General features: G+C 34.1%; 1 protein-coding gene across 1 annotated transcript in view; it reads right to left on the bottom strand.

Moving 5' to 3' along the window:
- LOC143049764 (E3 ubiquitin-protein ligase HACE1-like) overlaps positions 1–8,889 on the bottom strand; it is an 86,842-nt gene extending 77,953 nt beyond the window's left edge. Inside the window, exons 1-2 of the mRNA XM_076223483.1 lie at positions 8,820–8,889; positions 8,137–8,190 (exon numbers count right to left, since the gene is read on the bottom strand). Of these exons, the coding sequence (XP_076079598.1) occupies positions 8,137–8,190; positions 8,820–8,846 (81 nt within the window). The 5' untranslated portion in view covers positions 8,847–8,889. The remainder of the gene's footprint in view (positions 1–8,136; positions 8,191–8,819) is intronic.
- Positions 8,890–16,408: the final 7,519 nt, after the last annotated feature.

The following is a 16,408-nucleotide window of genomic DNA, read 5'->3' on the forward strand; positions in this document are numbered from 1 at the left end:
GGATCTAATCATCAATGAAAAAGAAGTTAAAACTAGATGTGTCAAAGCAACACGAATGGCTCGTCCCAAATAGTAGAAAAATCTGCAATTTCAATATAAACACATGTGGACACAAACATGATGGTAGTCTCACATATCAAAATTCAGCTCAAAATCAGGAGAGGAATAGTATGAATAGAGAAAAAATCTGTGTAACTGTGATTTTTAATAATTTAGCAAAGTCCAAAGCCCGTTATCTTGAGGGTTATTCACTTTTGTTGTGGAAGAAAATAACGTCTTGCTAGTTCAGATGCTTTATGATCGTAAGATAAGATACGTAACAATAACGTTACGTTACATTAACAATAGTGTGCGCGAAAGTACGGGAAACAATTACATAAGATCAAGTGCTAAAGTCTCTTGGCCTATATTCACGACATTCTGGGGGCCTCAAAATGCATAAGAAATAAAATTATTTTAAATGATAAATAATAAAAACTTTAAAGTTTATTTAGATCAGAATACCTGTTCATGTCTATGATTTGTGATATTCGCGGCGGATCACTTGGTATTTTATCGTCACTTCTGTATGTCTTTCGTCCGGTGATATTAGATAGCTGAGTGCTTATTTCCACATGTCCTGTCCACGTAGGCCATTTAAGCTCGTCTGTTATCCACTTGGGTCCATTCATCCATAATGTTGAATCTTCAAATTGCGATGCAGTCAATCCACGTGTTTGTAGGTCAGCAGGGTTCATTTCTGTGGGTACATATTTCCATTCAAGAGTTTCAGTTAATTCTTTAATTTCACTAACACGATTTTTGACAAACTTGTTTAACGATTTCGATGAGGTGAGCCAGTTCAGTACTATTTGGCTGTCGCTCCAAAATACTGCTCTTTTAACTCCTAGGTTTTCGATTACATCTTTTGAGAGTCGTGCTCCGACCACTGCAGCCATTAATTCAAATTTTGGTAGAGTTATCAATTTTAACGGTGCAACACGGTTCTTCGCGATAACAAGTGTCGACTCTGTGCCTTTACTCAAGTAAACTGAAGCTCCGTATGCTTTTTGACTTGCATCAACAAAAATGTGTAGAGTAGTGTCGCTGGTTTCCTCGTCATGGTTTTCAAAATAGTATCTCTGTATTTTAAGTTTCGTAGTTTTCTGTAAGATGTCATTCTTCACATTGGTCCATTCGTTTTCAATTTCTTTTGGTAGTGTCTCGTCCCATGCATATCCTTTTTTCCAAAGATCTTGAATAAGTGTTTTTGCTCTAATTGTTATCGGTCCGAGTAGTCCTAACGGGTCATATATAGCGGAAGACTGTCTCAAAAGTTCACGTTTTGTCAACTGTGTGTCCATCTTTAATTGTTTTGTTTCGGCAAAGCTGAGTGTATCTGAGTTTGCATCCCAGCGCATTCCCAATATTTTTGTCACTTTGTCTGCATCCAGTACTTTTTCCGATAAGGCTAAATCTTTGAGTTTGTCGCTGTTCGACATCCATGAACGTAAATTGAAGCCTCCCTGTTTTAGCAACTCTCTGGATTCATGGAAGTATTTAATTGCGGCTTCTTCCGAGTCCATGCTGGAAAGTACATTGTCAACATATATATCTTCTTGTAGAAGTGTTGCTACTTTGCTCTGATTCATGGATAAATGTTTCAGTAATGTTGCGTTTAAAATAAAGGGTGAACACGTTGCTCCAAAAAGAACAACCTTGAATCTGTACATAATCAACTCACTTGTTGGGTCAGTTGAATCGGACAACCAAAAGAAACGTGTGGCGTCTCGGTCATCATTGTCAAGTCTTACTTGTAAAAATGCTTTTTCTATGTCCGTTGTGATGCCATATTTTCCTAATCTGAATCTTGTAAGAATGCTTGTCAATTTATTTAAAATGGGTGGTGCTGAAGATAGGCAGTCATTAAGGCTGGGTAAATCTGGATTTCCATGGCAACTGCAGTCATATACAATCCTAATAGGGGTCGTGTTTGAATCTTTCTTAACGGGATGGTGTGGTATGTAGTGGATTCTTCCATGCTCGCGATCTATTTCTGTAATGGGTACCTTTTCTATGAAGTCTTTCATCTCCTGTTCTTTGATAATCTTGTCGTATAGATTTAACATATCTGGATCTTTAGCCAACCTATCTATAACATTCTGGGTCCTCCTTCTTGCTATATATTCATTAGTGGGTAACTCGGGATGATCTTGTTTCCATGGTAGTTTTGCGACATATTTATTTTCCTTAAATGTTATGCTAGAGTTTTGGTACTCAAGCATTAGGTGTTGTACATTTTTTGTGTTTTCATCAGAATCCGCCTCAAATCCGCTCAACTCAATTTCCCAAAATTTCTGTAAATCGTACTCCTCGGGTTTGTGCGCAACTAAGACATTCATCATCGTAGAGTTCCATTGTTGAGTGTTGATATCTGTGTTCAGTGGTCCTGGTAGCAAATAGCCTATTTTAGATTTAACAGCTGTTGGTCCGTCACCTCGAATGATTTCTTGTACTAAAGACCAGTAGTAGTCTGCTCCAACGAGAAGTGAAATGGAAAACTTTTCATCCTGCGTGACTGGGTGGGCAAGTTGTAATCCTCGTAAATAGGGCAAGCTGTTAATGTTTACCCGTTTCTTCATATGTATCGGTGCGGCAATTTTTGGAACAATAATTACTTCCATTGGAATTCTTTCTTTTCTTTCGGTCTCAATGGATAATGTTGCTTTCTCCAGGTTGCGTACATCACCTTCTTTCCCGCCAAATGCAGAAATTTGCATGCTTACTATACCAGTTGGTTTGATATGGAGTTTCTCTACTAGTTCTTGAGAAATAAATGAATTCTGGGTGCCTTCATCGAGTAGAATGTTAGTCATAACACTTTCATCATGGTACCATACGGGCGCTAAGGCGGTTTTCAATAGAATTTTGGTATGTGCTGTAACTGCAGAATGCATAGCGGCGCTCTTTGTTTCTGTGGTACTTTGTAGCTCTTCGTTGACAGGTTTTGTTACGGCTTTATTTTCATTTGAAGTGGAGTTTTCATTTAGTAAATTATTACGGCAGATGCTACTGTGATGTTTCTTACTGCAATGTCGGCAACTGTATTTTGACTTGCATTCCGAAACCTTGTGATTACCGAAACAGTTAAAGCAAACTCGTTTTTCCTTTACAATTTGGGTGCGGGCGTTTATATCGGTGATCTTTGTACATTCATTTGGGTGATGGGGGTTTTGAGAAAACAAACACGGCCTTTTAGTCTTAACAGAACTATTGTTGTTACTATCTTTAAACCCTGTTGACTTCCATGTTTTATTTGTAGTTTCTGTCACGAACGATGCGGTGGGGATAATATCGGTTTCAATAGGATTGGCGTTGGCGGCCTCTTGGATACAAATTTCTTTCTTTATTGCTTTGCGTTAACTTGAAATATCCCAATCATCATTAGCGTGGTCTCGAGTAATGTTTTGTCTGACAAAACATGGAAGTTTGTTGAGTATTAGTGGTATTAATAGGCTTCCGTACGATTCCTGGTATCGACCCATTCCTTCTAGTTCACGTATATTACTTTCTATTGTGTCACTGAACGATTTCAGTCCCCTAATTCCGGGCGTTGGTGCAGGCAAATTTAGCAAATTTTGCATGTATGCGTTTACTATTTTGTGTTGTTGGCCAAATCTCTCGTGTAGAATTTGTATTGCTTGATTATAGTTTGTATTAGTTATTTGCATTCCCGAAATACACTGGCTAGCTTCTCCATAAAGTTGCGATTTTAAATAATTAAATCGTTGCACGTCACTCAATGAAGGATTTTCATGTACGGAATTATTATAGGAATCCCAAAAGGCTGACCATTCCAATAGATTTCCGCCGAAAGTTGGCAAGTTGAGTTTAGGCAATTTGTTATAATGACTTGACACTGTGGAGGTGGGCATGCTTGACTGGCTTAGGCTTGTTTGCTCTGAGTTGAAAATTATCTGGTTATAATGTTCTTGCACGCTGGGGTTATTGCATATAAAATCTGATGCATTAGGGTTAAGAGCTGATTGATTTTTAGACTGACTAACACTTACTTCTTTTATGAACTTTTCAATTTTCGTTATTACAATTTGAATCTCTAACTCGTATCTATCAACTTCTTCAATTTCTTCGTGGAGGTCTTCTTCTTCTTCAATAGATTCTAAAATCTTCTCATTGAGGTCGGACAATGTCTTTTTCTTGGTTTTGATAAGCTCCATCATGGATCTGAGGTTGAAAACATCTTGTTGCAGTTCTTCTGTCGGGTCTGCTTTTTCCAGTAGTTTTATTACTGCTCGTCTATGTGCGGCTCGTACTATATTGAGTTTCGAACACATCTCTAGTTGTGGTTTTTCGTCACGGCACCAATATCTTGAGGGTTATTCACTTTTGTTGTGGAAGAAAATAACATCTTGCTAGTTCAGATGCTTTATGATCGTAAGATAAGATACGTAACAACAACGTTACGTTACATTAACAATAGTGTGCGCGAAAGTACGGGAAACAATTACATAAGATCAAGTGCTAAAGTCTCTTGGCCTATATTCACAACACCCGTAATTTCAGCGAAAATTAGTGGAGTGGAAAGAAACTTAATCATCAATGACAAAGAAGTTAAAACTAGATGTGTCAAAGCGACATGAATGGCCCCGTCCAAAAAAGTTGAAAAATCTGCAATTTCAATATAAACACATGTGGACATAAACTTGTTGGTAGTCTCTCATACCAAAAATCAGCCCAATATCTGAAAGCATTTAGAAAAAAAGTCCGTATAACTGTGATTTTCAACAATTTCTCTAAGTCCAAAGCCCATAATTTTGGCAAAAATTAGTGGAGCAGAAAGAAACTTAAACTTGATCTGTAACTCATCATGGTTAACCCCATACCAAAAATCAGTCCAATATCTGAAGGCTTTTAGAAAAAAAGTCCGTATAACTGTGATTTTCAGCAATTTCTCTAAGTCTAAAGCCCGTAATTTTGGCAAAAATTAGTGGAGCAGAACGAATCTTAAACTTGATCTGTAACTCATCATGGTTAACCCACATACCAAAAATCAGTCCAATATCTGAAGGCGTTTAGAAAAAAAGTCTGTATAACTGTGATTTTCAACAATTTCTCAAAGTCCAAAGCCTGTAATTTCGGCAAAAATTAGTGGAGCGTTATGAAACTTAAACTTGATCTGTAACTCATCATGGTTAACTCATATACCTAAAATCAGCCCAATATCTGAAGGCATTTAGAAAAAAACTTTGTATAATGATTTGTTGCGGAATGACAGAATGATGGAATTTCAGAATGACAGACAAGGGTAAAACTATATGGCAATTTCAGTATGACAGACAAGGGTAGAACTATATGACTATATGGCACCGACAACTTCGTTGCGGGGCAATAAAAAAACACATTTATGTTTGGTAAAAAATTTATCCAACGGCCCACAGAAAACAACAACAAGAATGCATGGATTGTCGTGGAGGGGAATAGTATGAATAGAGAAAAAATCTGTGTAACTGTGATCTTTTATAATTTAGCAAAGTCCAAAGCCTGTAATTTCTGCGAAAATTAGTGGAGTGGAAAGAAACTTAATCATCTATGACAAAGAAGTTAAAACTAGATGTGTCAAAGCGACATGAATGGCCCCGTCCAAAAAAGTTGAAAAATCTGCAATTTCAATATAAACACATGTGGACATAAACTTGTTGGTAGTCTCTCATACCAAAAATCAGTCCAATATCTGAAAGCATTTAGAAAAAAAGTCCGTATAACTGTGATTTTCAACAATTTCTCTTAGTCCAAAGCCCGTAATTTCGGCAAAAATTAGTGGAGCAGAAAGAAACTTAAACTTGATCTGTAACTCATCATGGTTAACCCACATACCAAAAATCAGTCCAATATCTGAAGGCTTTTAGAAAAAAAGTCCGTATAACTGGGGCAATATGCGCAATTGTTTCTCCATAGGCCGTAATGGTAACGTTTTCTTCTGTTGCTCAGCCCATATCGTAAACTTGTATATGTATGATGGCTTGTTTCGAAGCTGAGACATTTTTACATATGTGGTTAAATTTTCGGGGTACGAAGTGTGATTCATTTTTCCGTAATTTAGCAAACCCCGAGTATCCTTTTGCGATGTCGCTCCTCATGGTAAAAAATCCCAATTTTAACACAAAAAGTTCTTTGAAATTTTAATACTTTGAACACATTTCATAGCTCCATGGTTTTTACACATGTATTCTGTGTTCCCTTATTTTCTAAATTAACACTAATGGTTCAGCTCAGTCATTTGTTTATCATAGAAATGTGTCAAATATCACTACACAGAGATTTTTTGTTTACACTTGACTTTTGTGTTCCTTATTTCAAGGCGCATTTGGGGTATTGTCCCAACTGTGATTTTCAGCAATTTCTCTAAGTCCAAAGCCCATAATTTTGACAAAAATTAGTGGAGCAGAACGAAACTTAAACTTGAACTGTAACTCATCATGGTTAACCCACATACCAAAAATCAGTCCAATATCTGAAGGCGTTTAGAAAAAAAGTCCGTATAACTGTGATTTTCAACAATTTCTCAAAGTCCAAAGCCTGTAATTTCGGCAAAAATTAGTGAAGCGTTATGAAACTTAACTTGATCTGTAACTCATCATGGTTAACTCACATACCTAAATCAGCCAAATATCTGAAGGCATTTAGAAAAAAACTCTGTATAATGATTTGTTGCGGAATGACGGAATGATGGAATTTCAGAATGACAGACAAGGGTAAAACTATATGGCAATTTCAGAATGACAGACAAGGGTAAAACTATATGACTATATGGCACCGACAACTTCGTTGCGGGGCCATAAAAAAACTAATTTATGTTTGGTAAAAAATTTATCCAACGGCCCAAAGAAAACAACTACAAGAGTGCATGGATTGTCGTGATAAGCTTATCTGTCATTTAAAATGTCCAAAAACAGGAAGTAAGTTTTTGACAGATCCATAGAGCGCCCACATGTTACACCCATTTATGCAAAGCTGATGACAAAATACAAAGTCAGTAGTTCCTGAGAAATATGTGATTACATGTAAAAAACTTCATTCCACAATGACATACTGAAATGTTTAAACTATTTGCAAACAGGAAGTAAGTATGCGACAGATTTAAAAAGATTCTACACATTACAACCTGTCACGATCAAGATGCAGATCAAGTTTGAAGTCATTCTAATTATTACCACAGGCGAAACATGTGACTAAAAACGTTTTTAGTTCTTTCAAAATGTTTAAGAATTTAGTGTATGGAAAATAGGAAGAAGATCCAGAAAGAGATAACAACTCTTCACTAGTCATTCCTTTCAGTAGTAAATGAGAACACACATTATAACCTATATATAATGCTAAAGCTGCTGACAAGTATAACAGTAACATTTGTGGGAAGATACAACAAATGAATTCATAATAAACCAACGCTGACAGACGGACACAGTAAATGCAATATAGTCCTAAATGGATGGATAGATGGATTTTTTTATGTCCAAGCAGTGGTAAATTAAATTCATTTTTAGGGAACAGCATGTCATTATAAATATAAAACCTGCTTTGTACTAGACCGACATGCTAAGCCAAATTTTTATCCTGCAAGATAATAATAAAGCAGTCTGTAGGAAGACATGTCACCATTCCAGAACACATTATTCTAATTCTGAGCAGACCAGCTCTTACACCTTGAACATGTTAAAAGCCAGCACTTAGCAGAGGAGCAGTAAATACCAATTTTAAAATCTTCAGTTTGAACCGGACATGGTTCAAACCCACAAACTATTGCATTTGATATGCAGCTGGCTACCTCAAGACTGCAGAGGTATTGTTTAACAAATATAATTTGTTATTCTCATCGGATTTTGTCTAATGCTTAGTCCGTTTCTGTGTGTGTTACATTTTAATGTTGTGTCGGTGTTCTCCTCTTATATTTAATAAGTTTCCCTCAATTTTGGTTTCTTACCCCGATTTTGTTTTTTGTCCATAGATTTACGAGTTTTGAACAGCAGTATACTACTGTTGCCTTTATTTATAAGCTGCTAGACAAAATATGTGAACCATTCAAAACACTTCTAATGAAATATAGAATTATCATGATACACAATGTGTACAGTTACTTACAGATTTGTGATCGTTCTGACAGGCCACATGTAAAGCTGTTTGTCCTTGAGCATCCTGTAAAGAGAAATAACCACATAACATTAGTTTTTATTTCCCAATACCATGGAACATTCTTGAAGGAATTTGAATCCTGTGACAACTCCACAATAATTCAAAAGAAAACAAACAAAAATTTTGATTCAACTAAAAAATTTCATGTTTTCAGCTTTAAAATGAAGCTATAACAGTTGAATACTTCGATTTAATAGGGTTGTAAAAGCTTGATTTCAAGAGCATTTCATACAAAATGTGCTGTCTTCAACAATTCTCCACAATTCACAAATAACCATAATCATCGCTATATTACGAAATTTTACTTTGATCTTACTGACTGATAATTCCCTTTCTCAGCATAGAAGACTGATATGAAACATTATCGCTAGAAACTAAATGTACACATGTCCATTGTTAATGTAATTAATTAACAACATCGTCATTTGTAAAAAACCAATACACAGATTATAATTGGTTATCTCAACTCAATTGCATTTCTCACTTTTCGTGAAAATCAATCTGGTTGAGATGACCAAATATAAATCAATAATTCTTAAATAGCAGAATTGTACAGGTAGCAAATAACACCAGACAAAATTAAAGAACAATCTATTTAGAACTGTAAGCAACTATTTGTAGAACATACTCACCTCAACATCCACATCTTGTGTATACATAAACAAATCGTGTAACAATTCTGTCCTTCAATTCACTGCCAACCAATGAATCTATAGGATAAAAAAAAAAAACAAATGTGTATCATGATGATCATGTAAACAAATTTTATGACACTTTTTTTTTCTTCTTCCCAACCAACATAAGATTCCATACATGGAGCAGGAATGTCTACCCTGTAGAAGTATTAGTGTTCACCTGTTTGTTGTTTTTGTTGATTTTTTTTTGTGCAATCCTTCATTTTATTTTGTATAGTCAAAACTGTATATAATTGCCAACCTTTGGAGAAGAGAAAACTGACCTTATTTGATAGCTGACCTTTGAATAATCACCGGATTTTGTTTTCTTTACGCATGTACCTCATTTGCTCAAGTTAAAGATACGACCATACAAATATCTGTCAATTTCCCTTTTTCTGAATGTGCATGGTTCTTGTTATCTTTTAAAGATATCTATATATAAAGGTGGACCAAATGTAAGAATTGCAATTTTACTGTCTTTTTTAAGTATAAATAGTCAATATTTCAAAAATAGTCAGCGACCAACGTCTTTGAAATATAAAGAAACATCAACAACTATCTATCAACACTAAAAGAACGCTTGCTTTAAGTTAAACTTAACTTCCAGGACAAAGCAACCTTTTTCCTCAACATGGAAAAACAGAACTTTACATTTATTTATTTAGGTTTTTTGATTGAGTTAAGCCTGCCAATTGATATTTTATCGTGTGTGTTTTCTACATGTATATTGTGATGTTATGCTATTGTTTCAGAAAAAGGGAGAAGGTTTGGATCCATTAAAACGTGTAATCCCGCTGCAGATGTTTGCACCTGTATATTTTTGTCCATCTTATGAGTTAAGCCTTTTTCAACTGATTTTTATAGTTCGTTCTTATGTTTTACTGTTATACCACTGTCCAAGATTAGGGGGAGGGTTGGGATCCCGCTGTTTAACCCCGCCACATTATTTAAGTATGTGCCTGTACCAAATCAGGAGCCTGTATATTCAGTGGTTGTCGTTTGTTTATGTGTTACATATTTGTTTTTCGTTCAATTTTACATAAATAAGGCCGTTAGTTTTCTTGTTTGAATTGTTTTACATTGTCTTATCGGGGCCTTTTATAGCTGACTATGCGGTATGGGTTTTGCTAATTGTTGAAGGCCGTACGGTGACCTATAGTTGTTAATGTCTGTGTCATTTTGGTCTTTTGTGGATATCATACCACATCTTCTTTTTTATAAGTCAGGAATCTGATGTACAGTAAGTGTTGTTTGTTTATGTAATTTATACGTGTCTCTCGTTTCTCGTTTTTTTTATAAAGATTAAACCGTTGGTTTTCCCGTTTGAATGGTTTTACACTAGTAATTTTGGGGCCCTTTATAGCTTGTTCAGTGTGAGCCAAGGCTCCGTGTTGAAGGCCGTACATTGGACATCCTGCATAATTAGCGCCTTGATATAAACCAATATTTGAATCTTTTAACTGTCTTAAGAGGTCTTCGATAAGAAAGATAAGGTCGGCGAAATAAAAACAACACGAAATCAAAATTTTTATTTTTCACTTTTAGACAAAATTGAATCGGCGGACTAGATTGTCTATCAAGTTTTAATTCAGGAATGCAGATATTTAATGTGAATTTTCATTCATAGAACTAATTAATAAGAATTTAACTTATGAATACTTTTTTTTACAAGTGTAGATTATGTATTTCGTAATGTTTATAAATTGGTATATTAAGGGAAGGTAACTCTAAAACAGTGCATTTTCAGAAGGAATTTACAAAGATTTTTCCTATTTTGTTTTTTATAGACGGACAAAAAAAACGTACAATGACCATTTCTTTCATTTTAATATTCTACATGTTCTAAAGCATAGTCTGAAATCTATCTTTTCCCAATTTATATTACGATTCTATCATTTTGTTTATTTTTCTAATCACATAATGGTGTTTTCCTGTATAGTCAATGCAAAATGTGTCATTTAGTCAAAACCTGTAGCTTGAAAAATTTCGCGGTGACATATCGTTTTTATTCTTTTTTGTTTTACATATATCAATATATACTACGTTTTGACAAAGTATGAACAATTCCTATCATTTTAACTTTAAACTCCCATACCACCTTTAAAGATAAAAAATCAATAGCCACTCATTGTCATTTTGTTAATTAAGTTTCTTTTGTTACCTGTTCGGACTCGGACTTCTTTTGAACTGAGTTTTACTATGAGTGTGTTTTTAGCTCACCTGTCCCGAAGGGACAAGTGAGCTTATGCCATCACTTGGCGTCCGTCGTCGTCTGTCGTCGTCTGTCGTCGTCGTAAACTATTTCAAGAATCTTCTCCTCTGAAACTACTGGGCTAAATACTTTCAAACTTTAACTGAATGTTCCTTAGGGTATCTAATTTATAAATTGTATCCGAAGTTTTGATCTATCAACAAACATGGTCGCCATTGCTAAAAATAAAACATAGGGGTCAAATGCAGTTTTTGGCTTATAACTCAAAAACCAAAGCATTTAGAGCAAATCTGACAAGGGGTAATATTGTTTTCAGGTCAAGATCTATCTGCCCTGAAATTTTCAGATGAATCAGACAACCCGTTGTTGGGTTGCTGCCCCTGAATTGGTAATTTTAAGGAAATTTTGCTGTTTTTGGTTATTATCTTGAATATTATTAAAGATAGAGATAAACTGTAAACAGGAATAATGTTCAGCAAAGTAAGATTTACAAATAAGTCAACATGACAGAAATGGTCAGTTGACCCCTTTAGGAGTTATTGCCCTTTATAGTCAATTTTTAACCATTTTTCGTAAATCTTATTAATCTTTTACAAAAATCTTCTCCTCTGAAACTACTGGGCCAAATACTTCCAAACTTTAACTGAATGTTCCTTAGGGTATTTAGTTTGTAAATTGTATCCGAAGTTATGATCTATCAACAAACATGGTCGCCATTGCTAAAAATAGAACATAGGTGTCAAATGCAGTTTTTGGCTTATAACTCAAAAACCAAAGCATTTAGAGCAAATCTGACGTTGGGTAATATTGTTTATCAGGTCAATTTCTATCTGCCCTGAAATTTTCAGATGAATCAGACAACCTGTTGTTGGGTTGCTGCCCCTGAATTGATAATTTTAAGGAAATTTTGCTGTTTTTGTTTATTATCTTGAATATAATTATAGATAGAAATAAACTGTAAACAGCAATAATGTTCAGCAAAGTAAGATCTTCAATTAAGTCAATTTGACCAAAATTGTCAATTGACCCCTTAAGGAGTTATTGCCCTTTAAAGACTTTTTTCACAATTTGTTCATCATGTTGACTTACTTAAAAAAATCTTCTCCTTTGAAACTGCTGTATCAATTTCAGCCAAACTTAGGCTAAATGAGTTTCAGAGTATCTAATATAAATTTTATATTTTATTTCCTTGTATGTCAAGAAACATAGCTCCTATGGCGAAAATAGAACATAGGAGAAAATGATTATTTTTTTTGGCTTTTGAAGAAAATAGGACGATCCAAAAAACACTTAAATAAATTGAAAAGCCAAAATAATCATTGATGAGAGATTTAACCAAAAGAATTAAGGTGAGCGATTCAGGCTCTTGAGAGCCTCTTGTTTTTATATCCATTGGCTAGAGGTGCAGGGTACGGGTTTAGGTCTCACAAAACATGTTTAACCCCGCCGCATATTTGCGCGTGTCCCAAGTTAGGAACATGTAGCCTTTATTAATCTTGTATGATGTCCATTGTCACTGAACTGGTACACATTTTTGGTTAGGGACCAGCTGAAGCACCCCCCCCCCACGGATGCAGGATTATGCGCTATGTTGAAGTTTCCATTGGTGGCCTTGGGCTGTGTTCTGCGCTTTGGTCGGGTTATTGTCTCTTTGACATATTCCCCATTTCCAGAAATCAATTTTAGCCGTAATTGAATATGCTGAATTGGAAGTAACACTGTAAGATATTTATTTATATTTCACAGTTTAAACTGATTTCTCATTTATCGTGACATTAGATTTTTTCGTTTTTGAAGACGCAAATTAGAAAACGCGTTATTGCGCTGGTTGGCATGGCATTTCTATGAAAGAATCTGTTTTTTTTTTGTCTCATTTGTTTGTTTTGTCTTTACTAGAAAGAGATGTATCTACACATGGACAGTTTGATTCCGACACAAATATTTACTTCTTTAACACAAATAAAATTTCACGTATCTCAAATTATTAACTTATTATCTATTTCTACAAAACCTAAAGTCTTAGTAAAGCTTGTGTTTTGACGCCTTTGTCGATGATCTTTCTTTGTCAAGCTTGTTTTTTCTTATTTCATTTATTTTTTTACTATAAAGATGAATGACACGAACTATATAGAATAGAGAATGGAAACGAGAAAAACTGGACCAGCTTCAGCTAGTACTTAATCAATGATGTATTATACATAGCAATTCACCGAGATAAACGCCACACTAAACTCGGAAACAAACAAATGATTTATCATACCGAACTAACTTTAAAAAAGGCAAATACTAACAATGAACACTATCTTTCCTAGATAATGATAATGATATCTATATCTTTAACGGGAAAAGCTTAATACCAAAATTTATGATAAAAGAGTTGATTTTTCATTTCTTATTGTTAATTGCGTAAACCCCTGAGGGTTTACGCAGTATATATTGGACGATATATGTAGTCTTTCGGAACACCGGATGTTATTCGGAACACTTCTGTTCTTTCTATTACCACCTTTCAAATACATGCGCACTAGCTTCTATGACCACCTTTCAAATACATGCGCAATAGCTTACTAATCTGTTAAATAAGCATTAGCATCTTAAGTTGCTATAGAGATATTTTACGTATGATCTGAAACATGTGAAATTTATTATGAAAAATATTTCCTTGCACACGATTACAAGCTGCTTATGTTAACCTACATGCGTAGCATTTTAATTAGAGTCAAACGTTGAAACCAGCTGTGTTTAGATATGAGATAAGATTTCATGTAAACAATGCGATTTATATTCTGAACGAGAATAATTAAAAATAAAATCTTTAAAAAAAGTATTAGTAGCATTTTATTTTAGATTTTAAGTTTAGGGAAGATGTACATGATGTAAAAAGCAAGCTATTTATTTTTTTTATACATAACAGTTATTTTTTGTGATTAAATATTGCAACTTTGATAAAAAAAAAATAAAATTGGTTATTAAAAAATGTAATTAAATAGATATTGAATATGAAAAAATCAAATAAATATATTAAAAAAAAACCACTTGACTATGCAAATGTTTTGTCGTTTTTCGTTTGTTAATACAATACATGCAAACATTAATTTGTTTCTAACTTCAACCTGTTTAAACGAATTTTTTTTCTACGTTTATAAAAAGTATGTTTTTCAACAACATGAGCATGAATTATTGAAAGTTCAAATAGGGTAAGAAAAGAATTATTATACGATGTTTCTACTTCTGTAGCAGTTAGAAAATAACAACAAACGCCTCAAAACGTTTTCAAAACTTTAGTTAGAAACAATTGCACCATGCAGATGTAAGAAATAATACTTCAAGCAATGAAACAAGGAATCAATTGTGCCGCTTTTATTACGGCTGATTACCTTAAAATTGATCATGCATGCAATTCAAAAGTTTAGCAAACTTAACAGGGTCGGCGATAAGATATCAAATATAAAAAAGAAGATGTGGAATAATGTCAATGAGACAACTATCTACAAGTCTGTATACGTTAGCTGCACGCCAGAGGACCGCTTAAGCAAGCGTTAAACACGCGTTGCATAAGTTTGAAGTAGTCGAAATGCAAAGGTATACGCTTGGTGAACGCTTTTACTCAAGGAAATTTTCATGGAGCATAGCAATTTCATTCAGCTCAAGCGTGTGTCAAGCGTATACCTGTACGCTAAACGCACATAATATACACACTACAAGGGCGTTGAAAACGCAACAGATGAGTTTGAGACACGTTAAGGGCACGTTGTATTCGCTTCAAAATCGTTCGACTTTATGACGGCGTACTTCAAACTTATACAAAGCGCGTTTAACGATTGCTTAGTGTTCCATTGGCGTGCAACAAACGTACACCGACTTTGTCAATTTTCTCTGTACGTTTGGTGCACGCCGGTCTTTACGCCAATGTTTGACGCCGGTTTAATTGAGGTTTGGCGTTGGCATGCAAGTACTACACAGCTACTTTTGCATAGGTTCTATTTCTGTACTAAAAATTTGTAGTCCTTGAAATTTACTTTTAATATTCAGTATACTATTGTGTTACTACCAAATTATGGTAATATTTAGGTACCTGTATTTTACAGTACTGTATTTGTACTTGGAATTTAGGTACTACGATTTTTGGTTACTACCGTTACATTTTCAGCATTTTGTAAGATTTTTCTATTTCAAATCTCTCAAAGTTTTTCAAACATGGAATATTTTATTATTTCTGTACAAAAATATTTAGTGCAAATCAAGTACTGTAAAATACAAGTACCTCAATATTACCATAATTTTAAAGTAAAGAAATAGTACTAAATATTAAAAGTAAATTTCCAGTACTGCATATTTTTAGTACAGAATTAGTACCTATGCAAAAGTAGCTGTGTAGTAGTCCTTTGATCATTTGTGTACCATTGTCATTTTGTTTAGTTTCTTTTGTTACCTTTTCCGACTCAGGTTTCTTTTAAACTGAGTTTTACTGTACGTATTGCTATGTGTTTCTATGTATGGTAAGTACTATTACCAGAGGAAAAACAACATATTAATGAAAATAACATGTTATACGTCAGTGACTTTTTTTTTTCGCTTTTTGGCACATAATAAATTAATATTTAACACCTTTTTACTGTATTATTTTGTTTTTTTTTAAAGTTTTTACTGTCATGTTTGCTGTACATTCCATGTGAAGCAGCAGTAGAAAATTTACCTTGTACAGCAAGTAATAGTAGCAGTTGTGATTTGTACGGTAATGCAGTTTGTGGTGATACGAATACATGCCGTTGTAGGGATAATTACTATGATCATGTTGAAGTACTAACCTGTCGTCAAAGTAAGAATTCAGACGTTATTATTATAGTACTAATTGAGGAAAAAAACATGTTAGCTATATAAGCTACTATAAACAACTTGATTATTTTGATTTCCCCCCGATAAAAACTTTATTATTTTTTGTATAAACTGATCAATAGCAATGCTCTTTATTTGATATGAAATGAGGTTTTATTCGAGATGGAAAAAAGTTTTATTTTTATCAAATGAATTGTTTGCTTATATAGATTGCATTGGTTGCCGATTTATGTTATATTTTCATGAATAATTTATACAGTTTGGGCAATTTTGCACGACCAGTTACTGTAGTTTAAAAAATAAACCAGTGATCCATGCTTTTAACTAATTTTTTGGAAAAAATAGAATTTTGGTAAAGTATTCTAAATTGATATCCTAGGAAATAAATGTTAAGGTAACAAAGAATAGTCGACAGAAACAATGTTTGCTTTTGTTTGGTCAATTTTCTAAATTCTGTAACTCTGGAAATACTATGGGAATACAACTTGTTATGACC

The sequence above is a fragment of the Mytilus galloprovincialis genome, chromosome 10 (assembly GCF_965363235.1).
Source record: "Mytilus galloprovincialis chromosome 10, xbMytGall1.hap1.1, whole genome shotgun sequence".
Taxonomy (NCBI): domain Eukaryota; kingdom Metazoa; phylum Mollusca; class Bivalvia; order Mytilida; family Mytilidae; genus Mytilus; species Mytilus galloprovincialis.